The 25,753-nt window shown below is 44.9% G+C and overlaps 1 protein-coding gene across 3 annotated transcripts in view; it reads right to left on the bottom strand.

Moving 5' to 3' along the window:
* Nucleotides 1-25,753, bottom strand: part of LOC140406315 (protein TOPAZ1-like) — a 77,160-nt gene that overhangs the window by 28,964 nt on the left and 22,443 nt on the right. For 2 of the 3 annotated variants that reach the window (XM_072494431.1, XM_072494429.1), the window contains exons 7-14: nucleotides 18,241-18,347; nucleotides 17,105-17,193; nucleotides 13,808-13,921; nucleotides 12,899-12,962; nucleotides 11,215-11,366; nucleotides 8,325-8,417; nucleotides 8,090-8,205; nucleotides 5,179-5,245 (exon numbers count right to left, since the gene is read on the bottom strand). In XM_072494431.1, the coding sequence (XP_072350532.1) occupies nucleotides 5,179-5,245; nucleotides 8,090-8,205; nucleotides 8,325-8,417; nucleotides 11,215-11,366; nucleotides 12,899-12,962; nucleotides 13,808-13,921; nucleotides 17,105-17,193; nucleotides 18,241-18,347 (802 nt within the window). The remainder of the gene's footprint in view (nucleotides 1-5,178; nucleotides 5,246-8,089; nucleotides 8,206-8,324; nucleotides 8,418-11,214; nucleotides 11,367-12,898; nucleotides 12,963-13,807; nucleotides 13,922-17,104; nucleotides 17,194-18,240; nucleotides 18,348-25,753) is intronic. The other variant, XM_072494430.1, reaches the window with a different exon arrangement.

The following is a 25,753-nucleotide window of genomic DNA, read 5'->3' as shown; positions in this document are numbered from 1 at the left end:
AGACAGTCAATTGTGCAATGTGTAAAAAGGTGTCCCAAATGGGTAAGGAAATCCTTGAAAAGGGAGAAGAATCAGCCACAAAACACGGCTCGCAAATGAAGCGGTGACCAGAGAAAAGTAGGATACAGTTTCTGCAAAAACCTCAAGTTAGAGGAACGATTAAGGAGGAAGATGTCAGCAATATTCGAAGGATCTCTAGCTGACTCATCACTAGCCCAGGCAAGAACAGCCAATTTTGGGAGGTAAATACACGGTCGCGTATATGGGGAAGGGCTTAGATTCCCGAAGCCGTGATGAGCTGTACCAATATAACTGCCTGCACTTGAATAGAACTGGAACCTTTATCCTTATGGAGAGATTATTTCGAGCTGTGAGGGAAGAAGTAAACTAAAATGGCACATGCAAGCAATAACAGTAGACTGAAAAGGGAAAGTAAAATTTAGACCTAGAAAATAAAAAAGGAATAGGATGATTGGAATAGATTAAACTGCACAATACGAGAAAGAAATCAGGAAAGGGAGATAAAAGAAAATTGCAAAGTTGGGTAAATCTAAACAGGAGGCAAAGAGCGCGAGATTGGACTTAGTTCATGTGGAGGAAATCATTAACATAGATTTGATAGGTGAAGTGATCAGAGCATTGCAACATCCTGCAATCGGTTATGTAACATCACATCCTCAGACTTAATGTGAGCAACACTAGTGGATACTTGCTGGCATAAGTATAACAATTATTTATCTCCCATTTTAAATTCTATTGAGATGCACCGTGATGTCACTAGAGCCCATGTCAGAATTACGGATGTCCCCTGTTCCAAGCTTACTCTCCTAACAACCTCGGCCAGGATGTGCTGACATTCCCTCAAACAGAATTTGGAATCAGAATAGAAAAGCTCCACTGCTTTGGAGATCTGCCTGGTTGACTGATTCTACACAAGGACATTTTTGTTCATGTGACTGCCCTTTAAGAGTTTGTTTAAGACCTGCTTGCCTTACTAGCTTTAAGCCTCACTTTCGAATGGTTAGTGGGAAACAACTTATTGCAGGCACATTTCTAAGACAGAAACAAGTATTAAAGATTATTTCTCCAAAAACTCAAAAGATGCATTAAAGATGCAAGCGAGACTCCAGGATGGTATGTTGCCTCCCTGGTGCAAGGGTCAAGGATGTCTCGGAGCGGCTGCAGGAATAGCCAGCTGTCGTGGTGCACATAGGCACCAACGATATAGGTAAAAAACGGGACGAGGTCCTACAAGCTGAATTCAGGGAGTTAGGAGTTAAACTAAAAAGTAGGACCCCAAAGGTAGTAATCTCAGGATTGCTACCAGTGCCACGAGCTAGTCAGAGTAGGAATGTCAGGATAGATAGGATGAATGCGTGGCTCGAGAGATGGTGCAAGAGGGGGGATTCAAATTCCTGGGGCATTGGAACCGGTTCTGGGAGAGGTGGGACCAGTACAAACCGGACGGTCTGCACCTAGGCAGGACTGGAACCAATGTCCTTGGTGGGGGGGGGGATTGCTAGAGCTGTTGCGGAGGGTTTAAATTAATGTGGCAGGGGGATGGGAACCGATGCAGGAAGTTGGAAGGTAGTAAAACAGGGACAGAAACAAAAGGCAGTAAGGGGGAAAAGTGTAAGACAGAGAAGCCATAGTCAAAAATCAAAAAGGGCGACAGTACAAGGTACAGTGACTGAGGGGAGCTCAGTGAATAGGCCCAGTAATACTGAAAGGAATAAGACGGGAAGTAAAAACATTATGGTAAGCGACGCGGCAGGTTGTTACATGAAGATATGGGTTCAACAACAAGGAAAATTAGGAGAAAAGTTAAGAGGAAATATAACTTAGGAGGGGTTACTGGTCGAGGTGTTAAGATTCAAAACAGGGGTAAAAAAAGCCAACATAAGTGTACTTTACCTGAATGCTCATAGTATTCGGAATAAGGTAAATGAGTTGATGGCGCAAATCATCGTGAATGACTATGATTTAGTGGCCATTACTGAAACATGGTTAAAGGATGGTCACGACTGGGAGTTAAATATCTGAGGGTATCAAACTATTCGGAAGGACAGAGTGGATGATAAGGGAGGTGGTGTAGCTCTGTTATTTAAGGATGACATCCGGGCAATAGTAAGGGATGACATCGGTGCTATGGAGGATAAGGTTGAATCCATTTGGGTGGAAATCAGGAATAGTAAGGCGAAAAAGTCACTGATAGGAGTAGTCTATAGGCCACCAAATAGTAACATTATGGTGGGGCAGGCAATAAACAAAGAAATAACGGATGCATGTAGAAATGGTACAGCAGTTATCATGGGGGATTTTAATCTACATGTCGATTAGTTTAACCAGGTCGGTCAAGGCAGCCTTGAGGAGGAGTTTATAGAATGTATCCACGATAGTTTCCTAAAACAGTATGTAATGGAGCCTACGAGGGAACAAGCGGTCCTCGATCTGGTCCTATGTAATGAGACAGGATTGATTCATGATCTCATAGTTAGGGATCCTCTCGGAAGGAGCGATCACAATATGGTGGAATTTAAAATACAGATGGAGGGTGAGAAGATAAAATCAAACACTAGAGTTTTGTGCTTAAACAACGGGGATTACAATGGGATGAGAGAAGAACTAGCTACGGTAGATTGGGAACAAAGACTCTATGGTGAAACAGTTGAGGAACAGTGGAGAACCTTCCAAGCGATTTTTCACAGAGCTCAGCAAAGGTTTATACCAACAAAAAGGAAGGACGGTAGAAAGAGGAAAATTCGACCATGGATATCTAAGGAAATAGGGGAGAGTATCAAATTGAAGGAAAAAGCATACAAAGTGGCAAAGATTAGTGGGAGACTAGAGGACTGGGAAATCTTTAGGGGGCAACAGAAAGTTACTAAAAAAGCTATAAAGAAGAGTAAGATTGATTATGAGAGTAAACTTGCTCAGAATATAAAAACAGATAGTAAAAGTTTCTACAAATATATATAAAACAAAAAAGAGTGGGTAAGGTAAATATTGGTCCTTTAGAGGATCAGAAGGGAGATATAATAATGGGAGATGAGGAAATGGCTGAGGAACTGAACAGGTTTTTTGGGTCGGTCTTCACAGTGGACGACACAAATAACATGGCAGTGACTGATAGAAATGAGGCTGTGACAGGTGAGGACCTTGAGAGGATTGTTATCACTAAGGAGGTAGTGATGGGCAAGCTAATGGGGCTAAAGATAGACAAGTCTCCTGGCCCCGATGGAATGCATCCCAGAGTGCTAAAAGAGATGGCTAGGGAAATTGCAAATGCACTAGTGATAATTTACCAAAATTCACGAGACTCTGGGGTGGTCCCGGCTGATTGGAAATTAGCAAACGTGACACCACTGTTTAAAAAAGGAGGTAGGCAGAAAGCGGGTAATTATAGGCCAGTGAGCTTAACTTCGGTAGTAGGGAAGATGCTGGAATCTATCATCAAGGAAGAAATAGTGAAGCATCTGGATGGAAATTGTCCCATTGGGCAGACGCAGCATGGGTTCATAAAGGGCAGGTCGTGCCTAAATAATTTAGTGGAATTTTTTGAGGACATTATCAGTGCGGTCGATAACGGGGAGCCAATAGATGTGGTATATCTGGATTTCCAGAAAGCCTTTGACAAGGTGCCACACAAAAAGTTGCTGCATAAGATAAAGATGCATGGCATTAAGGGGAAAGTAGTAGCATGGATAGAGGATTGGTTAATTAATAGAAAGCAAAGATTGGGGATTAATGGGTGTTCCTCTGGTTGGCCCACAATTGTTCACAATTTACATAGATGATTTGGAGTTGGGGGCCAAGGGCAATGTGTCCAAGTTTGCAGACGACACTGAGATGAGTGGTAAAGCAAAAAGTGCAGAGGATACTGGAAGTCTGTAGAGGGATTTGGATAGGCTAAGTGAATGGGCTAGGGTCTGGCAGATGGAATACAATGTTGACAAATGTGAAGTTATCCATTTTGGTAGGAATAACAGCAAAAGGGATTATTATTTAAATGATAAAATATTAAAACATGCTGCTGTGCAGAGAGACCTGGGTATGCTAGTGCATGAGTCGCAAAAAGTTGGTTTACAGGTGCAACAGGTGATTAAGAAGACAAATGGAATTTTGTCCTTCATTGCTAGAGGGATGGAGTTTAAGACTAGGGAGGTTCTGCTGCAATTGTATAAGGTGTTAGTGAGGCCACACCTGGAGTATTGTGTTCAGTTTTGGTCTCCTTACTTGAGAAAAGACGTACTGGCACTGAAGGGTGTGCAGAGGAGATTCACTAGGGTAATCCCAGAGCTGAAGGGGTTGGATTACGAGGAGAGGTTGAGTAGATTGGGACTATACTCGTTGGAATTTAGAAGGATGTGGGGGGATCTTATAGAAACATATAAAATTATGAAGGGAATAGATAGGATAGATGCGGGCAGGTTGTTTCCACTGGCAGGTGAAAGCAGAACTAGGGGGCATACCCTCAAAATAAGGGGAAGTAGATTTAGGACTGAGTTTAGGAGGAACTTGTTCACCCAAAGGGTTGTGAATCTATGGAATTCCTTGCCCAGTGAAGCAGTAGAGGCTCCTTCATTAAATGTTTTTAAGATAAAGATAGATAGTTTTTTGAAGAATAAGGGGATTAAAGGTTATGGTGTTCGGGCCGGAAAGTGGAGCTGAGTCCACAAAAAATCAGCCATGATCTCATTGAATGGCGGAGCACGCTCGAGGGGCCAATGGCCTACTCCTGCCCCTAGTTCTTATGTTCTTATGAATGGCCGCCAAGTTGGTTCCAAGCTAGGGTTGCCAACTCTCGGGGGACATACACTTGGGAGAGTTCATCACATGACCTCTCATCTCAGACTCCCTCACACAGCCAAATAGCCTTTTTGCTTCCCTTATCTCACCCAAAATTTTGTAAAAAGAAATGGAAGTTATATCAGTGTCCCGATGATTGCTCTCCATGGTTTCTGCTCACATCAATTACATGGATATTCACCGTTAACTCCACCAGCTCAATCCTGGAGTTGGTAACACTGGTTTCCAGCTGAAGGGTCTATTTATATCGGAATTTTCTGATGGAAACCTTTATATCCACAAGCCCAAAACACTTGCCCAGAATATTTGCATAAATAGCAGCAGATTCAAGAACACTTTGATTTAAAAACAGAAAAAAAATCTAGACACCTCTATTTCAGCTATTGCAAAATTGAAGTCAAACAGCTCTTCTGGTTCTGCTTGATGAGAAAGTAACCTGGAAGAGAAAAAAAACAACTTTCAAAAGGGAATTGGATATATACTTAAAGCGTAATATTAGTGTTATGGAAATGAGCAGGGGGGAGTGGGACTAATTGGATAGCTCTTTCAAAAGAGTCAGTTCAGGCAGCATTGCTGAATAGCCTCCTTCTGTACTATAATATTCTACGGAGGTCTGCAATGTTTTAAGTCAGAACAGTTTTGAAAGTCACTGGCAAATCTTGTGTTGCCGCTCACAGTGAACCGGAGATGCTAGCAAGGCCACTGTGGTGTTTGTAACAAATTTCCCCAAGACAGTATTTTGATCGATCCTGGAAAATAGCATTTCCTTATCACAGATAGATAAATACATTTATATTGATACATCTGTCCCTCCCCAACCTTCTCAGGATGTGACATGGACAGCAACAAATAAAAATACATTTATCTCTCCTCTCCACTTCACAGAACAGAAGGTGGCCATTCGGCTCATTGCGGCTGCACCAGCTTTCTGAATGAGTAATTCATATAGTACCATTCATTCACATTCCGGAGTTGGGTTTATGTCAAATATTAAATTTCAATTTTTTTCTGCTGGACTCGCGTATGGCGTTTTTTTTCTAAAGAAAAAGGCAGTTTCAACTGTTCAAAGGCACAGTCGTAAAATGGCTGCCAGAGGTCACCTGACATGTCTGCAACTGCAAGTTGGTCAAGTATCTGGACGTTTCTAATGTGGATTGTAGTTAAGGCGTGGGTGAGCAATCTTCCTGTTGAATTTCACACCTGCCGACTTTATGATTACTTAACACACCTGCGAAGGATTAGTCAACTCTCGCCATTCACGGGGCACCCTTCACATGAATTCTTGCAAAGTGTGAAATCGCGAATGGCGAACCTGCGCATGCTCAGAGTTGGCAGATCCGCAGTGTGCGTTTTCTGCATAGGAAAGGTGAGAGATTTACATTCTAAGTCACAGATTGAATGAGTTTTGGGGCCACAAACCGGGATTACATGTGCAACTACATTCGCATGAATAAACAAATTCAGGATAAGAGGGGGTCATAAACGACAGGAGTTGACTGTACTTCAAAGATGGAAGGAAACTTAAAATGGCTTCCATCATTTGCATCACTACAATAGCTACATCTCTTCTGTCAGACTGATGACAATGACCACCTTAGAGATGTTCATATATATATTTCCTCATTCATTACATGGGAAAATGGGTCATTCAGAAGTGATGGTTTAGACATTAAAATATTAATCCCCTGGGCCATAACACAATAACCAAGATGTGTCCAGGCATAAGCTAATCAATTTACCTTCTGTGAAATACTCATTACAGAATGGAATGAGGGGGTCATATGATCAGGATCACCATTTTGTAATGTCTGTGAGAAAACATTACTTGCTCTGGAGCAGTCTAAAAAGTAACATCGGAGCTCTCTCCCCCTGCCCCCCGGCACTACAGCTTTAAAAACTGCCTCAGCCATGAATATCGTAAAAGGTCAGTGCACCTTGTTTGCCCTTTCTTGCTTAACATTTGGCCAAAGAGTCATCTCCTCTACTTTGTAATTTGTATTTCTGAGCGCTTGTGTGTGTTGTGAAATCGGGATGTGGGTTTATCTTTAAAATATTTTAATATCTTTACCTAGGGGGTTTTTAAGCACAAAAACCAAACCCTTACTTGTTTAAACTCACAAAAGCCAGGCTGAGTGCTCTGCCATCGACACGCAAACAATCAAGTCCATACATTGAATTGGCACATTCACCCTTATAAATTGCAACAAAAAAAAACCCTGTTACAGAGGAGGAAATCCTTGCACACATTCTCAGCTGGCCATAACATCAGACTTGTCCCCTTAACCCGGCACATTATTCCTTTTCAGAAAAGTGTAATCCCCTTTTGAATGCCTTATTGAACCTGCCTCTACCACTCTCAGGTAGTACATTCCACACCTTAACTAATCGCTGCATGAAAAAGCTTTTCCTCTTGTTGCTTTTGCTTCCTTTACCAATTACTTTAAATCTGTGGCCTCTCCCGATCTCACTCCTTTCACGAATAGGAACAGTTTCCCCCCATCTACTCAGTCCAAGCCCTGCATGGTTTGTAATACCTCTATCAAACCTCTTCTCAAGGAAAACAGTGTTAACTTCTCCAATCTATCCTCATGACTAAAGTTCCTCATACCAGAAATAATTTTTGCGCTTCTTTTCAGCACTCCTCCACATCCTTCCTATAGTGTGGTGCACGGACCTGGATACAATCCTCCAGCTGACGTTGAACTAGTTATACAAGTTCAACATAACCTCCATGCTCTTGTATTCAATGCCCCTATTAATAAGGCCTAGGATACTGTAGGGTTTAACCATGCTCTCAACCTGTTCTGCCACTGTCAATGTCTTTTGCATATATACACCCAGGACCCTCTCGTCCTGCACCCCCTTTAGAATTGAAATAGAAATTCAAATGAGCCATTTATTTTCCATGAACCAATGGTACATACCTAGTAATCCTTCAAAATTTAGGCAGCATGGTGGCGCAGTGGCTAGCACTGCAGTCCCAGGTTCGATCCCGGCCCCGGGTCACTGTCCATGTGGAGTTTGCACATTCTCCCCGTGTTTGCGTGGGTTTTGTCCCCACAACACAAAGCAAGGTAGGTGGATTGAACACGCTAAATTGCCCCTTAATTGGAAACATTGAATTGGGTACTCTAAATTTATTTTTAAAAAGTAATCCTTCAAAATTTCCAAACAAAACCCCCATGTACCAATCCTGCCATCATACATGTCACTTAAAAACACTAGGCTTGCAACTTTAACTGTACAAGCTAACAGAAGAACAAAATGGGCAGCTGCTTACCTGGGTTTAAGTGCCATGATGAAATGTATTTCTTGTTGAGAGACCGGCAGTTGATTCAGCAGATGTATCACGTAGTTAAACTGATCCAACTGGAACTTAAGTCCCACTTCTGCAAGCTGGAAAAGTTCACAAATTACTCCTATACAAAACGTCTTAAATACATTTAAATTTTAGCACATAAATGGGAGCAAATCCTGCAATTTATCATGTATAAAATACCAGCAGTTAACCCTACCTTACAGGTTATCTCTATAAGATTGGGAATCATGGCCTTCAAGTCGGTGGATGCCACAAGGTCAAATACATTCAGTAAAATGTCGCCTTCTGGCTGGAAGAGGAAATATTTTTCATACATTTAGTGGCATTCTGTTAACTGCATATTTCGATATAAAAGGATGAGGGACAGTTATCTGCCGCGATGCGAGAATCTGGGATTGTTCCCTTTAGAAAAGAGGTTTAAAGGAGAGTTTTGATGAGGTGTTCAAAACTATGAAGGTTCTTGATAAAAGTAAGTAACAAGAAACTCTCAGATAGAACCTTCCATAAACATTTGGCTGGTCGTTTTTCTGACTTTCGAATCATTAGTCTCCACTGACCATCGCATTCTAATTCTTTCCAGTCTTCAATTCTCTCTCAACACATCTTCAGCTCTTTCCCTCTGCATCCGGTGTACTTTATCCAGCCAGCTGCAGTCACCTGACTCTCTAATTCTCTCTTGCTATACTCTGTACATCTCCCAGCCATGCATACAAGGGGGTACAGGAAAATACGACGGGATTAGAAGGTGGAATATCAGAGAACTGAAAATGCATGCAGCTTTTAAAAGGAAACAATTTGCCAACCAAACATCTAGCGTCCAATTATCCAGAAAGTGGGATAGTGAGCGGGAATTGCCGGGAGCTTCCCAGTGATCAGCCCAGCGAGGCCGGTAACGCTATTCAATGTTAATTGGACCACTTAAAGAGGCCTCACAGGCTTCTCGCCGCAAATTAAGGCTCACCAGCTGATTCGCCGAGAGCGCGCTCACCAGCCCCCCCACTAACAAGGTCGAGCAGCACTTAAGCAGCGCTTGCTCAGCCAACCCCAGCCAGCTCGCAACGATGGCAACGAGGAGACCAGCCCCAAGATTCGGGGACATTGACCTGGGGAGCTGCGAGACGCAGGAGGGATGTTCTGTTCCCCCGAGGGTCCTGGAGTCAGCCCTAGGGCAGCCAGTGCTGCCTGGGATGAGGTGGCGATGGCTGTGAGCGGCGGTAGTGTGACCAGGAGGAATCCTCACCATCTTCGAGGAGCATGCCGAGGACAGGGCAGTCACCAACGCGGAGGCTGGCGGATGCCACAGAGGCGAGGAACCACCGGGAGGACCTGACAAACGTGAGCTGCCTTACTGACTGATCTATCCCTCCTAATGACCACATATTCATTCTCCCACAGGTCCTCCAGCCAACAGCGCCAGCCTCTCAGAAGAACTCCGAGGATGCCATCATAATAGTTGCGGCACAGCTGTCATCCCCACTCTCCACCAGCACAGATACACACACCTCAGTGGAAATGTTAGTGGTCAGGCTTCTGGGGCACAATGTGGTGAGCACCATACTGTTAATGTACAACAGGTGGCTGCAAGAACTCCTAGGCAAGACAGCAGTCGGAGGGTTGCTCGATCCCATGATCCAGCTGAGTCCCTGATGCTGAACCTGTGGAACAGGATTACCCGAAGCTGTTGGAGACATTAGGAAGCGCCCAGGACATTCAGAGAGAAACATCAACGAAACCCCAGCAGAATCATAGCCACTTGGAGGATTCCCAGAGGCTACGGGCACAGGAGATGTCGCTGGCAATGCCTGACACTGCGGTCAACACTGCTAGGTTGGCGACCGCAGTGGGGAGTTTGGTGCATGACGTTGGCACCATGATTGAAGGTGTCCAAGGTTTCGCGCAGTCGGTGATGGCCATGGCTGAGGATCTCAGCAGAATGTCCGACTCTCTGGGGATGTGACCCAGTTCCAGGTTGAACTTGATGAGGGTCTCCAGGACATGTCCCGCTCTCAGATAGGCATAGCCATGGTGCTGCGGAGCTTGTCCCAGTTGCAGGTGGGCATTGCCGAGGCCCTGCAGAGCACGTTCCAGTCACTGAGGAGTATCGCTGAGGGCGCGACACAATGGTGCAAACCATGGGGAACCACCAGGGCCAGCAGAACCAGATGATGCAGGGGTAGCCATGCTCGAACCCAGCTGCCCATCCGTCCCAAGGTGAACCCCAGGGCCCTACGGGCACCGAGCAGGAGGGGGGGGGGTCGCTGGGTGCCATCCCGGACCTGTCCCATGGAGTGGCGACAGTGGCCACCAGCTCCCCCAGGTTCCACCCCTCTGCTGAGGCCGCGACACGCAGCCAGTACTAATTGGTGCCAGTGTGACCACTTTCTGGCGAGGCCGCTGAATGACGGGAGGCCGTTGAACACGGGGTGGGTCTCGTTAATTGTATGGAAATGGGGCTTACGTGTGATAATTGGTTTCTCGCCACACTACACCAAGATCCCAATTTCGCCTATGGGAGTGGGCCGGTTGCATTGCAAACTGTTTGCCGCCTGCCGCAATTCTCGTTTACGGTCTCTCCCGCTATTCATCGATCTCGTTTCACTTGAGCGAGAGCGTAACAAGGCCGTTGAATCATGCCCCTAATATCAAAGTAGGGCAATACTGGCAGCGCAAACCTGTTTACCCAGACTTCTGTTCCGTGACACTTTGGCAACTTAGAAGAAATCTTTTAAGGAGAAAAAAAACAGGCTTGCAGAGTATCAAAACGTTTCACGAGAAAGTGTCTAATGTTTTGTTGGAAAGTTTCTTACACAAGTGTTGCCATTCAAAATTCAGAGTAAATCTGGGATGAGTTGCCACATCAATAAAAGAGTAACTCGGCAACTATTACAGTAACAGTTTAAGGGTTATCATATTTGAAACTAACAGCTACCAACTGATTTGAGTTGTATCAATGTATGGGGAGGAGGGACCAACTCCTGTTCATTGAAACAGTCATCTCTTTGATTCTGGGTGTTTTGTACATTTTCTATTGCCAAGAGGTAGGATAATAAACTTTAGTCTTGATTAGTAACAAAACAAGTACTCACCAACACCTTCATGATTACAGCCATATTGAGCAGTTCAAAAACCTCTTGCAACATGCGCAAGTTCAAGAGTGAGAAAAGTAGTCTGTTCAACACTTGGGAACTACAGTAGATGCCAGGTGGAAAGTTTCTGTAGTAACTTCTAAATGTTTTTACTGGGGAGGAAAAGTATACACTGAGTCACCATCAGCAAGTTTGAGAAACTTACTCTGATATCACTAATGTTTCTATGCTCACAGCCACTCCAGTACACTCAACTGATGAGGCAAAACTTTCGGCCTCACCTGCTTGATGAAGCACCAGGAGCCGCAAATCACGAAATGACCCTTCCTCAGCTTCCTGGTCAAACTAGGGAACTCAAGTAACATTGGTCAGCACTAAGGTTTGAATCCTGACATACCTGATCAGGAAAGACTGCTCTGGTGCCGTTACCATGGCAAGTTTTATCAACCTACGCTCACGCTGGAGTGGCTGGAAGCACTCACCCAGCAGTAACATTTCAGCTGGTTGATGCGCTTCCCTCAAGTGTTAATTCTGGAACCACTCCTTATTTGCCCCACTCTAGTAGTTTCAGGCCGAGATGGCCATAGTGCAGGCATTTCACATCGCACCCATTTTATCTTTTCAACATTCATCATTGACATCTCAGTCAAATATCATGACCGAAATAGTCACTCAGTTTGACACCAATTTATTTCTCATTTATAAAACTCATTGGTGATTCACTTAATTTACTCATCTGTCATATGACGGGAACAAGGCTGAGCAGGTTTTTCGGGGTGGAGGACAGGTGTGGGAGTTGCTCGGGAAGCTCGGCGAACCACACACACATGTTCTGGTCGTGTCCGGCACTGCAGGAGTTCTGGGGGGGCGTGGCAAGGGTAATTTCAAAGGTGGTGAAGGTCCGGGTCAAGCCAGGCTGGGGGTTAGCTATATTTGGGGTTGCGGAAGAGCCGGGAGTGCAGGAGGCGAAAGAGGCCGATATTTTGGCCTTTGCGTCCCTAGTAGCCCAGCGTAGGATTCTACTCATGTGGAAGGAAGCGAAACCCCCAGGCGTGGAGGCCTGGATAAACGACATGGCAGGGTTCATAAGATTGGAACGAATAAAATTTGCGTTGAGAGGATCGGCTCAGGGGTTCTCCATGCGGTGGCAACCGTTCCTTGACTATCTCAGGGAACGATAATGAAAAGATAGAAATGACAGCAGCAGCAATCCAGGGGGGAGGGGGGGGAGCACTATTTTGTGTTTTTGCTATTTGTTTTTTCTTTTTTCTTTTTTTTTTTTTTTAGTTGTTGTTGTTAGTTCACTATATTCTTTAAATAATGTTATTTACCAGTTAATGTATAATCCCTTGTTGAGTTGTAAAAACGGAAACATTTTTGTTTGAAAAATTTAAATAAAATATATATATTTTTTAAAATGTACTCATCTGTTGGGCGGCACAGTAATTAGCACTGCCGCCTCAGAGCCAAGGACCCGGGTTCGAAACCACGGACTGGTGGTTTCATGGTCACCATTACTGTTTCTAGCTTTATTTAATGATCTGAATTTAAAAGCTTCAGCTAGTGCAGTATCATAACCATTGTTGCAAAAGTATTAATTTGGGCAATGCACGTAATGCTACAGTTAAAAACTAATGAGGAATAAAGTATCACAGAAAATGGCATCTTGTAAGCCTGCCCCTACCTGCACGTATTAACAGTTGCAGTTTACCAGTATCCAAAAACTTCTGAACAATTTCCATACAGAACTGGAAAAAGGTAAAAGGAACAGACAATAGAACGTTTCAGTGGATCATCCTGAAATCATAATCAACTCTAAAAGAATAATACTTATACATGCAAACATATTGCAGTTTAAATTTTTTTTAAACATGGGTAAAAGATTCATCAATCACATTGTGTTATTCTTTCCTCAATGCTGCAAATTAGTGAACATTTTCAAAATAAGTAAATACTAAAACGGTGCGGCAGATAAGAGTGTAGAACCCTGTAAGACACAATGATCAATGATTTGTCTTAGAATGCAAGACAAAAGTACAACAGCTCAGCAAGTATATACGGCACAGTAGCAGTGATTATCACTGCTGCTTCACAGCGCCAAGGACCCAGGTTCAATTCTTGGCTTGGGTCACTATCTGTGCGGAGTCTGCACGGGTTTTCTCCGGTTTCCTCCCACAAGTCCCAAAAACGTGCCATTAGGCAAATTGGACATTCTGAATTCTCCCTCTGCGTACCCTAACAGGCACTGGAATGTGGCGACTAGGGGATTTTCACAGTAACTTCATTGCAGTGTTAATGTAAGCCGACTTGTGACACTAATAAAGATTTTTTTTTAAATAAATTTAGAGTACCGAGTTATTTATTTTCCCAATTAAGGGGCAATTTAGCGTGGCCAATCCGCCTACTCTGCACATCTTTGATTTTGTGGGGGGCGAAACCCGCGCAGACACGGGGAGAATGTGCAAACTCACTCGGACAGTTACCAGGGGCCGGATTGAACCCGGGTACTCAGCGCATTGAGGCAGCAGTGTTAACCACTGCGCTCAGCAAATATATTAAAATAATCAATGGTACCAAGAAGTAATGCATTTACTTTTTCATCTCCTTTTTTAACTTCATGTCCAAACCTGCACTTTTTTTTCTTGCAGCCTTTAACTGTGGTGAAATAAAATCGACAGTAACCAGGTAGTAGCGCAGTCAGCTCCAGCTGGAAGAAATGACAAAACAATTGAATTTCTAAATAGAGTTTCACATTGAAGCAGAGTTTCTCAAACTGGGGTCCGGGGCGGAAAAGATTTAGGTTTGTCATGTACAGTGAAAAGTATTGTTCTGCGTACAATCCAGGCAGATCGTTCATACATGAAAAATATAGGACATACGATAAACACACGATGTAAATACATAGACACAGACATCGGCTGAAGCATACGCAGTGTAGTGCTACTGCACAAGAGAGACAAAATTACGCTTTTCAGGAGGTCTGCAAAATAATGCGTAAATGCAAGCCAAGAGGCAGCAGCTAAAGTGCAACCACCACACGTGGAGCCGCCACACATGCAGCATAGTGTGGGCTGGCCACCTCACCTACGAGGAGATGGGGCAGCACAGTAGTTAGCACAGTTGCTTCACAGCTCCAGAGTCCCAGGTTCAATTCACGGCTTGGGTCACTGTCTGTGCGGAGTCTGCACGTTCTCCCCATGTCTGCGTGGGTTTCCTCCGGGTGCTCCGGTTTCCTCCCACAGTCCAAATATGTGCAGGTAGGTGGATTGGCCATGCTAAATTGCCCTTAGTGTCCAAAAAAAGGTTAGGTGGGGTGACAGGGTTATGGGGATAGGGAGGAGGTTTGGGTCTAAGTGGGGTGCTCTTTCCAAGGACCGGTGCAGACTCGATGGGCCGAATGGCCTCCTTCTGCACTGTAAATTCTATGATTCTATGACACTGCAAGCGGCACAAAAAGCATTACTAACACACGATGTGCAGCATTTACACATTGTTAAATTTTGCACAGCATTATCATTTAAAGGGGACAGGAGTAGAGGAGGAGAGAACCAAAAGCATTTGGAGGAGCACTGCCTTCGAGAAAGCAACATTCATGCTCAAACTGGCCAAATCATTATTAAACATCAGAAAAAAAGCTCCAAGCATTGGGTCTCCACCCCCCAAAAAATTGGTACAAAATCTACATTGGTCAAAATTCAAATGCTATCTGAATCACGGGAAATTATGGTGGTTTTTTCATCTTGTGTTCTAATCCCTCCATGCCCTGCCTCTGTAACCTCCTCCCTCCCGCAGAGTTCTCCGTGTTCCCCCAATTCGCAGCATCCACCAGAATTGCCTTCAGCTGCCTCGGACCCAAGCTCTGGAATTCCCCCCTTAAACCTCTGTACCTCTCTCCTCCTTTAAAATGCTCAAGACTATCAGTCTTTGGTGAAGCATTTGGCCGTCTGTTCTAACATCTCTCGTGGCTCGGTGTTAAATTCTGTTTGATAGCACTTCCATGCAATGCAGTAAAACATCTCAAGGCATTTAAGGTGGGATAGAAATGTAAATTTGAGGGACTGTTACAGGACAAGGAAATCCACTTACGTTACTAGACATAGGAGCAGAATTAGGCCACTCAGCCCATCGAGACTGCTCCACCATGGCTGATATTTTTATCATCCCCATTCTCCTGCCTTCTCGCCATAACCCCTGATCCCCTTATTAATCAAGAACCCATCTATCTTGGTCTTAAAGACACAGCCTTCTGCGGCAAAGAGTTCCACAGATTCACCACCCTCTGGCTGAAGAAATTCCTCATCTCTGTTTTAAGGATTGTCCCTTGTGGTAGTATGCATTAGGGTGTGGGACTGTGAAGCCATGATGTCATTGGCTGACAGATCCCGGGTCCTGGTTGGACGTTGACCTCTAGCTCCGCCCTGAAGGCGGAGTATAAGTACCTGGAGTCCTCCCCCACAGGCAGTCTACTACTGAACTGCGGGGGAAACAGTCACGCTTAATAAAGCCTCATCGACTTCACTCTATTCGTTTCTCGGGGTCTTTGTGCGCTACAACCCTTTAGTCCAAGGTTATGTCCACTGGTTCTACTTTTTTCTACAAGTGGAAACATCCTCTCTACGTCCACTCTATCCAGGCCTCAGTATCCTGTAAGTTTCAATCAGATCCCCCCTCATCCTTCCAAATTCCAACGAGTACAGACCCAGAGTCCTCAACCGTTCCTCATACGGCAAGCTGTTCATTCCAGGGATCATTCTTGTGAACCTCCTCTGGACCCTTTCCAAGGCCAGCACATCCTTCCTTAGATACGGGCCCAAAGCTGCTCACAATACTCCAAATGGGGTCTGACCAGAGCCTTATACAGCCTCAGAGGTACATCCCTGCTCTTGTATTCTAGCCCTCTCGACATGAATGCTAACATTGCATTTGCCTTCCTAACTACAGACCAAACCTGCACATTAACCTTGAGAATCTTGAACAAGGACTGCCAAGTCCCTTTGTGCTTCTGATTTCCTAAGCATTTCCCCATTTAGAAAATAGACTATGCTTCCATTCCTCCTTCCAATGTGCATAACCTCACTTTTCCACATTGTCTTCCATTTGCTACTTCTTTGCCGACTCACCAAGCCTGTCCAAGACCTTCTGCAGCCCCCCCGCTTCCTCAATACTACCTGTCCCACTACAGATCTTTATATCATCTGCAAACTTAGCAATAGTGCCTTCAGTTCCTCCTTGCAGATCATTAATGTATATTGTGAAAAGGTATGGTCCCAGTACCGACCCCTGAGGCATACCACTGGTCACCGGCTGCCATCCTGAAAAAGACCTCTTTATCCCCACTCTGTCTTCTGCCAGTCAGCCAATCCTCTGTCCGTGCCAGGATCTTACCCTTAAACACCACAGGCTCTTAACTTATTTAACAATGCTTTTTCTTCATTCCACTAATGACCACAGTAAACAAAAAAATATTGCAAAAGTGCTTTGGATAAAAAATATTTTCCATCTAATTACCGTTGCACATAGATAGCAGCCCTGGAGAAGTGCAGAGCCATGCTCCCTTTAATGTCATGCTGGATGACTTGAAAAATTCACTGACAAAATGCAGAAGCAAAAAAGTTTTGCCACACTTTGAAGGGAGGGAAGCAATGCAATGTTACAAAAATAATTCTTACCACCTAGGACAAAGTGTGCTTACCCAACAGGGAAAATATTTTTCTTTCATCTTAAAAAAAGTTGGAATTGGTGAGGCTTAGTATTCCAGTGTGGACACACTGGAAAGTGTTCACTAGCAGATGCAATTTATTCAATGTTATTTAAAGGCCCATATCTATCTAAACATTGTAAATTCAGCAGATTAATGAGTCACAAAGGGATATGTGAATTCCAGACTTACAGGCCTTGTCCAATGCTCTGAACTATTTGGAAATATCGGAGGAGCAGCACATGCTGATGGTGGTAAATGGTCTTGTGGAAACCTTAAATCTAAGGAGTCAGAAAAGGTCTTTGTCATTTTCAATTAGTATACGTCCTTTTTTCCCTCTATCCTTCTGCCAGTTAGTAAATCTTCTTCTTCCCTCTCTCCTTCGGAAGACATCGATGCTCACTCCATACATCCCCATGACTGGCATCAGCCTCTGCTCTCTAAACCCAAGTGGGCATTTTCTCAAAATAAACAAGTAAATTCAACTGCCGGTGGGATACCAAATTGGGAAGATCAGGAGTTTAATCCTGGGCTGTGCTTAGTTACAGTGGATTATTTATAGACAGCCTCAGGATCCCAAGGTACGAGATGGGCAGGCAGGGCGAAGGAGCAACCTGGTACTTTACCAGGTCCACTCCTCCTGCAAACTCGGTGGTCTCCTGCTTGAACAAATGGGTGTTTGGCTATTAGGTAAGACCACGGTCCAGGTAGCCTCCATTACCCCCACAGTAAAAACCGACTGCAGCCATTCCCTGGCTAAGCTCATGCATGAATGGCACTTTGCACCAAGTAGTCAAGAACTGCTAGCACCTTCAGGAAAGGACTGGGAGAAAATTGGACCCAAGTTTAAAGATCGTCCTGCATTTATATATACCAACTCAACCATTTTAACCCACATTCACTTTACAAAATGCCTTTTAAAAATAGAAGTACACTTTACCAATACGTCAAGAATTAGACTGATAAACAACCACCTGGAGGGCTTCATAATTAGTACAAAACATTACACAAGGTGGGCATCTGAAATGAAAACTAAAAATGTCAGAAATAATCAGCAGGTCTAGGAGCAACTGTGGAGAGAGAAAGAGAGTCAATGTTTCAGGTGAATGATGTTCAGGTCAATTCTGACAGTTTTGACTCTTGCCTGAACTGCTGAGTATTTCAGACATTTTCTGTTTATAATTTAACCAGGGACAGTCAAGAGCTTCAGTAAACACTTGAAACTCAAGTCATTAAAGACATAGCACTGCCGATCACATTTTTATTGTAAAGTTACCAAGGTCAACGGCGAGATGTTGGAATATACCGTTACATAGTTGAAAGCATACCATTTGTCAATGCCAATTTCCGGAATGGAAATTCAGAACAAGGTTGTTTCGGAGAAAACTGATTTTCCAATTGAGATCTTCTGTCTGAACAATGGTACTGAAGGCTGCTGACAGTGCAAGAAAACATACAAAAAGTTATAAATCCAGATATTTTATAATAATTTAGCCTTGCTGGTTACAGACATGGCAATTTAGTAGATCCCCAGGATCTGAATTCAAGGCACAAGCTCAGATATCTGTAATGGAAGTCAGGTGGCTATTAATATCAAATGAGTCTGAGAGGTCTTCCTTCTCTGCATATTCTGATTGGAGGGCTGTGACTAGTGGTGTTCCGCAGGGATCAGTGCAGGGACCTTTGCTGTTCGTAGCATATAGAAATGATTCGGAGGAAAATGTAACTGGTCTGATTAGTAAGTTTGGAGATGACACAAAGGTTGGTAGAATTGCGGATAGCGATGAGGACTGTCAGAGGATACAGCAGGATTTAGGTTGTTTGGAGACTTGGGCGGAGAGATGGCAGACGGAGTTTAATCCGGACAAATGTGAGGTAATGCATTTTGGAAGGTCTAATGCAGGTAGGGAATATACAGTGAATGGTAGAACCCTCAAGAGTATTGACAGTCAGAGAGATCTAGGTGTACAGCTCACTGAAAGGTGCACCACAGGTGGAGAAGGTAGTCAAGAAGGCATACGGCATGCTTTCCTTCATTGGCCGGGGCATTGAGTATAAGAATTGGCAAGTCATGTTGCAGCTGTATAGAACCTTAGGTTAGGCCACACTTGGAGTATAGTGTTCAATTCTGGTCGCCACATTACCAGAAGGATGTGGAGGCTTTAGAGAGGGTGCAGAAGAGATTTACCAGGATGTTGCCTGGTATGGAGGGCATTAGCTATGAGGAGCGGTTGAATAAACTCGGTTTGATCTCACTGGAACAACGGAGGTTGAGGGGAGACCTGATAGAGGTCTACAAAATTATGGGGGGCATAGACAGAGTGGATAATCAGAGGCTTTTTCCCAGGGTAGAGGGGTCAATTACTAGGGGGCATAGGTTTAAGGTGCGAGGGGCAAGGTTTAGAGGAGATGTACGAGGCAAGTTTTTTTTACACAGAGGGTAGTGGGTGCCTGGAACCCGCTGCCGGAGGAACGATAGTGACATTTAAGGGGCATCTTGACAAATATATGAATAGGATGGGAATAGAGGGATACGGACCCAGGAAGTGTAGAAGATTGTAATTTAGATGGGCAGCATGGTCGGCCCAGGCTTGGAGGGCCGAAGGGCCTGTTCCTGTGCTGTACTTTTCTTTGTTCTTTATATGCTCACACCACAGAACTCTGGGGATGTGATATAACTGAAAATAATTTGACAATTTTTGGACATCCAGCATGTGTATTATTAAATAAATACGATGGGCTTGTAATCAGCTTACAGGGATGACCGTCACCCCCAAACCCAAGAACATAGAACATACAGTGCAGAAGGAGGCCATTCGGCACATCGAGTCTGCACCGACCCACTTAAACCCTCACTTCTACCGTATCCCCCTAACCCAATAACCCCTCCTAATCTTTTTGGACGCTACGGCAATTTAGCATGTTCAATGCACCTAACCTGCACGTCTTTGGACTGTGGGAGGAAACCGGAACACCTGGAGGAAACCCACACAGACACCGGGAGAAAGTGCAGACTCCGCACACACAGTGACCCAAGACGGGAATCAAACCTGGGTCCCTGGCGCTGTGAAGCTACAGGGCTAACCACTATGCTACCGTGCTGCCCAAAAAGAAGGTATCATATGCCAGACCCCAACCTGCAACCAGCAACTCATCACTTCCATGGTACGTTGTTACATTGTGATGAATGCATGAATCTCAGATATATATTGTTTTATATGTAGCTGGTGCAGTTATAGTTAAAAGCCTGGGTTAGGCAGGTTTTTTGAAAGGGTGGAGGACAGGTGTGGGCGGTGTGTGGGATTGCCTGCAAATCACATCCACATGTTCTGGGCATGTCTGAAGCACAGGGAATTTTGGCAGGTATTTGCAGGTGTTATATCCACAGTACTAAAACAAGGGTGGCGGCGAGTCCAGAGGTGGCGATTTTTTGAGTGCCGGAAGACCCGGGTGTCCAAGGGGCAAGAGAGGCCGACGTTTTGGCCTTTGCCCCCTGGTAGCCCGGAGACATATCTTACTGGCGTGGAGAGACTCGGAGCCTCCGAAATCGGGGGTATGGGTTAGTGACATGGCCGCGTTTCTCAGGCTTGAGAAAATTAAGTTCGCCCCGACAGGATCGACGGTAGGGTTGATCTGGAGGTGGCAGCCGTTTATCGACTTCTTCGGGGAAAATTAAACTATTATCAGATACAATAAGGAGGGAGGGATTAGTGAACGAGGGGGGTAGGGGGAGATAGTTTAGTTTAGGCGAGATTAGCAAGTGGAGGAGGGGGGTACTGGGGAATTGTGTGTGTAAGTCATGTTGGCTGGTATGGTTGGGGCGGGGGGGGGGGGGGGGGGGGGGGGTTATTTACTGAGTTAGGTTTACATTTGAAATTATAAAATCATAAATGCCTTAATAAAATGTTTTTTTTTAAATGCCTGGGTTAGTGTGTATGTGACTGCAGCAATAATGTTTTTAAAAGTCCGGTTTAAAAGACAGACACTTTGGCTGCAGAACGTGCAATTAAGATGTTGTAAAAGATACTAATTAATTAGAGACATGTATATTGTTGACCAAATAGAGCAAATGGAACTTTGTTTATAGAAAGGTCCCCTGGGGAGTAGATAATTAGACAGTGTTTAGCCTTAGTAAGATGGTCATAACCCAGTTACTGGGATGAAGATGATGTAGTTAATAGGAGGAGCCAGGGGCTGAAGCAGTCATAGAATAATAGAATCCCTACAGTGCAAGAGGCTGCCATTCAGCCCATCAAGTCTGCACCAGCCCTTGGAAAGAGCACCCTACTTAAACCCACGCCTCCACACTATCCCCGTAACCCAGTAACCCCACCTCTCATTTTTCGGACACAAAGGGGTAATTTAGCATGGCCAGTCCACCTAACCTACACATCGGGCAGCACGGTAGCATAGTGGTTCGCACAATTGCTTCACAGCTCCAAGGTCCCAGGTTCGATTCCCGGCTTGGGTCACCCAAGTCTGCACATTCTCCCCGTGTGCGTGGGTTTTCTCCGGGTGCTCCGGTTTCCTCCCACAGTCCAAAGATGTGCAGGTCAGGTGGATTGGCCATGCTAAATTGCCCTTAGTGTCCAAAATTGCCCGTAGTTACTGGGTTATTAGTTACTGGGTTATGGGGATAGGGTGGAGGTGTGGGCTTGGGTAGGATGCTCTTTCCAAAGAGCCGGTGCTGACTCGATGGGCCGAATGGCCTCCTTCTGCACTGTAAATTCTATGATAAACTGCATCTATGATGTTTGGACTGTGGGAGGAAACCGAAGCACCCGGAGGAAACCCACGCAGACAAGGGGAGAAAATGCAAAGTACAAACAGAAAGTCACCCGAGGTCGGAATTGGCATGGAGTTTTCAGTTTTAGTTTTTGGCTGGAAGGCAAGCCGAGAAGCAGTTTCTGAAGAATAGAGCCAGAGATCCGGCATTATTCTGACAGGACATCAGGTCTCTCTCTTCAAGCAGTCTCAAGAGATCTCTATCCAATGTTTGGCAAGTGTTCCTGTGTTTGCTACCTCGAGTTAAAAGTTTTTTTTAAAAACGGAGATGGGTTTGCTTGATTGGAGATAAAAACATGCCAGTTAAGAGTTAAAGTCATTCATTTTATTGTTGAGCATTGTTTTAACTGGTAATTGAAAGATATTCATTGTATGATGTTAAAGTTAGTTTAAAGTTTGTTTTAATATACCTATTTGCGTGTGGAGTCACTCCTGGGACAAAGTATCCTTTCCTCAGTCTAATAAATGAAAAATAGGGCAACAGGTGGCACAGTGGTTAGCACTGCCACCTCACAGTGCCGAGGACCCAGGTTTGATCCCAGCCCGCTGTCCGTGTGGAGTTTGCACATTCTCCCCGTGTCTGTGTGGGTCTGACCCCATAACACAAAGATGTGCAGGGTAGGTGGATTGGCCACGCTAAATTGCCCCTTAATTGGGAAAAAATAATTGGGTACTCTAAATTTAAATAAATAAGCAGTAATTAATTTAAAAACAAATTTAAAATAAAATATTGGGGCTTCTGTCCTTATCCTAGCAACTAGGTCTGGTCCAAGATTGTAATAACGTTATAACAGGGACTAGACTTTGAAAAAATACTTCATGCCCTGAAAAGCACCAAAGAAATCAGTTAATTCTGTCTTCCTAATTTTTTTTATTTTTTTTCAAATATTTTATTGAAAATTTTTGGTCAACCATCACAGTACATTGTGTATCCTTTACACAATAATATAACAGTATAAATAACAATGACCTGTTTTATAAACAAAGAATAAATAATATATAACGAAAACTAAAACTAAATGGCAACTGCCTTGTCTCAGATAAACACTCTCCAAAAATATGATTTAACAGTCCAATATACAATTATTTATAGCAACGACCTATACATATTATACATATATATTAACAACCCTGAGAGTCCTTCTGGTCCCCCCCCCCCCCCTGGGCTGCTGCTGCTGCCTTCTTCTTTTCCATTCCCTCTATCTTTCTGGGAGGTATTCGACGAACGGTTGCCACCGCCTGGTGAACCCTTGAGCCGATCCCCTTAGGACGAACTTAATCCGTTCCAGCTTTATAAACCCTGCCATGTCATTTATCCAGGTCTCCAACCCCGGGGGCTTGGCTTCCTTCCACATCAACAGTATCCTGCGCCGGGCTACTAGGGACGCAAAGGCCAAAACATCGGCCTCTCTCGCCTCCTGCACTCCCGGCTCTTGTGTAACCCCAAATATAGCCAACCCCAGCTTGGTTCGACCTGGACCCCCACTACTTTCGAAAGCACCTTTGTCACCCCCACCCAGAACCCCTGTAGTGCCGGACATGACCAAAACATGTGGGTGTGATTCGCTGGGCTTCTCGAGCATCTCGCACACCTATCCTCTACCCCCAAAAACTTACTGAGCCGTGCTCCAGTCATATGCGCCCTGCGTAACACCTTAAATTGAATCAGGCTTAGCCTGGCACACGAGGACGATGAGTTTACCCTACTTAGGGCATCCGCCCACAGCCCCTCCTCAATCTCCTCCCCCAGCTCTTCTTCCCATTTCCCTTTCAGCTCATCTACCATAATCTCCCCCTCGTCCCTCATTTCCCTATATAGATCTGACACGTTACCGTCCCCCACCCATGTCTTTGAGATCACTCTGTCCTGCACCTCATGCGTCTGGAGCTGCGGGAATTCCCTCACCTGTTGCCTCGCAAAAGCCCTCAGTTGCATATACCGGAATGCATTCCCTTGGGGCAACCCATATTTCTCGGTCAGCGCTCCCAGTCTTGCGAACTTCCCATCCATAAACAGATCTTTCAGTTGCGTTACTCCTGCTCTTTGCTATATTCCAAATCCCCCATCCATTCTCCCCGGGGGAAACCTATGGTTATTTCTTATCGGGGACCCCACCAAGGCTCCAGTCTTTCCCCTATGCCGTCTCCACTGTCCCCAAATTTTCAAAGTCGCCACCACCACCGGGCTTGTGGTGTATTTCTTCGGTGAGAACGGCAATGGGGCCGTCACCATAGCTTGTAGGCTAGTCCCCCGACAGGACGCCCTCTCCAATCTCTTCCACGCCGCTCCCTCCTCTTCTCCCATCCACTTACTCACCATTGAGATATTGGCGGCCCAGTAGTACTCACTTAGGCTCGGTAGTGCCAGCCCCCCCCTATCCCTACTACGCTGTAAAAATCCCTTCCTCACTCTCGGGGTCTTCCCGGCCCACACAAAACTCATGATACTCTTTTCGATCCTTTTGAAAAAAGCCTTAGTGATCACCACCGGGAGGCACTGAAACACAAAGAGGAATCTCGGGAGGACTACCATTTTAACCGCCTGCACCCTCCCTGCCAGTGACAGGGATACCATGTCCCATCTCTTGAAGTCCACCTCCATTTGTTCCACCAATCGCGTTAAATTTAACCGATGCAATGTACCCCAATTCTTGGCTATCTGGATCCCCAAGTAACGAAAGTCCCTTGTTACCTTCCTCAGCGGAAAGTCCTCTATTTCTCTGCTCTGCTCCCCTGGATGCACCACAAACAACTCACTTTTCCCCATGTTCAGTTTATATCCTGAGAATTCTCCAAACTCCCGAAGTGTCCGCATTATCTCTGGCATCCCCTCCGCCGGGTCCGCTACATATAACAACAAATCATCCGCATACAGAGATACCCGGTGTTCTTCTCCTCCTCTAAGTACTCCCCTCCACTTCTTGGAACCCCTCAATGCTATTGCCAGGGCCTCAATCGCCAGTGCAAACAATAACGGGGACAGAGGGCATCCCTGCCTTGTCCCTCTATGGAGCCGAAAGTATGCAGATCCCCGTCCATTCGTGACCACACTCGCCACTGGGGCCCTATACAACAGCTGCACCCATCCAACATATTCATCTCCAAAACCAAATCTCCTCAGCACCTCCCACAAATAATCCCACTCCACTCTATCAAATGCTTTCTCGGCATCCATCGCCACCACTATCCCCGCTTCCCCCTCTGGTGGGGGCATCATCATTACCCCTAGCAGCCTCCGTATATTCGTATTCAGCTGTCTCCCCTTCACAAACCCAGTTTGGTCCTCACGGACCACCCTCGGGACACAATCCTCTATCTGTCTTCCTAATTAAATTACTTCTGAAGTGCAACCATTGCCGTTTTATAGGCAAATGAAGCAACTCATGTACAACAAGATCCCACAAATTGCAAATGTGCTGAATGACCAGGGATGCTTTTGCTGGTGTTCACCAAAGCAGATATGATGGCCAACCCTGCTTTTCTTTGAATAATGATGTAGGATTTTTTTTCCATTTATCACATTTATTTAACTCCTCCTTGTTCCCATAACCATCTCCTCAGATTCATTTTCTAAGATCACAAGACCCACAAGAAATAGGAACAGGAGTAGGCCATTCAGCCCGTCGAGCCTGCTCCATCATTCAACATTCCTCACGTCCTGCCCTTTCCCCGTAATCCTGGATCTATCTCAATTTTAAATCTACACAAGGGCACTGTCCCCACAGTTCTCCATGACAAGGAGTTCCAAAGACTCACAACTCTCAGAAATTCCTCCTCATCTCAGTCTTAAATTGGCACTCCTTTATTCTGAGACTGTGCCCATTGGTCCTGGACTCTCCCATGAGGGAAACATCCTCTCAGCGTTTACCCTGTCAGCCCCTTAAGAATCCGACATGTTTCAATGGGATCGCCTCTCATTCTTCTAAATTCCAAGGAATAGAGTTCCAACCTGTTTAACCTTTGCCCATAAGACAATCCCTCCATACCGGGGATCATCCTAGTGAACCTTCTCTGAATAGCCCCCAATGAAATAGTATCTTTCCTTAAATAAGGGGA

The sequence above is a fragment of the Scyliorhinus torazame genome, unplaced genomic scaffold, assembly GCF_047496885.1.
Source record: "Scyliorhinus torazame isolate Kashiwa2021f unplaced genomic scaffold, sScyTor2.1 scaffold_467, whole genome shotgun sequence".
NCBI lineage: Eukaryota > Metazoa > Chordata > Chondrichthyes > Carcharhiniformes > Scyliorhinidae > Scyliorhinus > Scyliorhinus torazame.
This window is presented reverse-complemented; position numbering and strand designations above follow the sequence as displayed.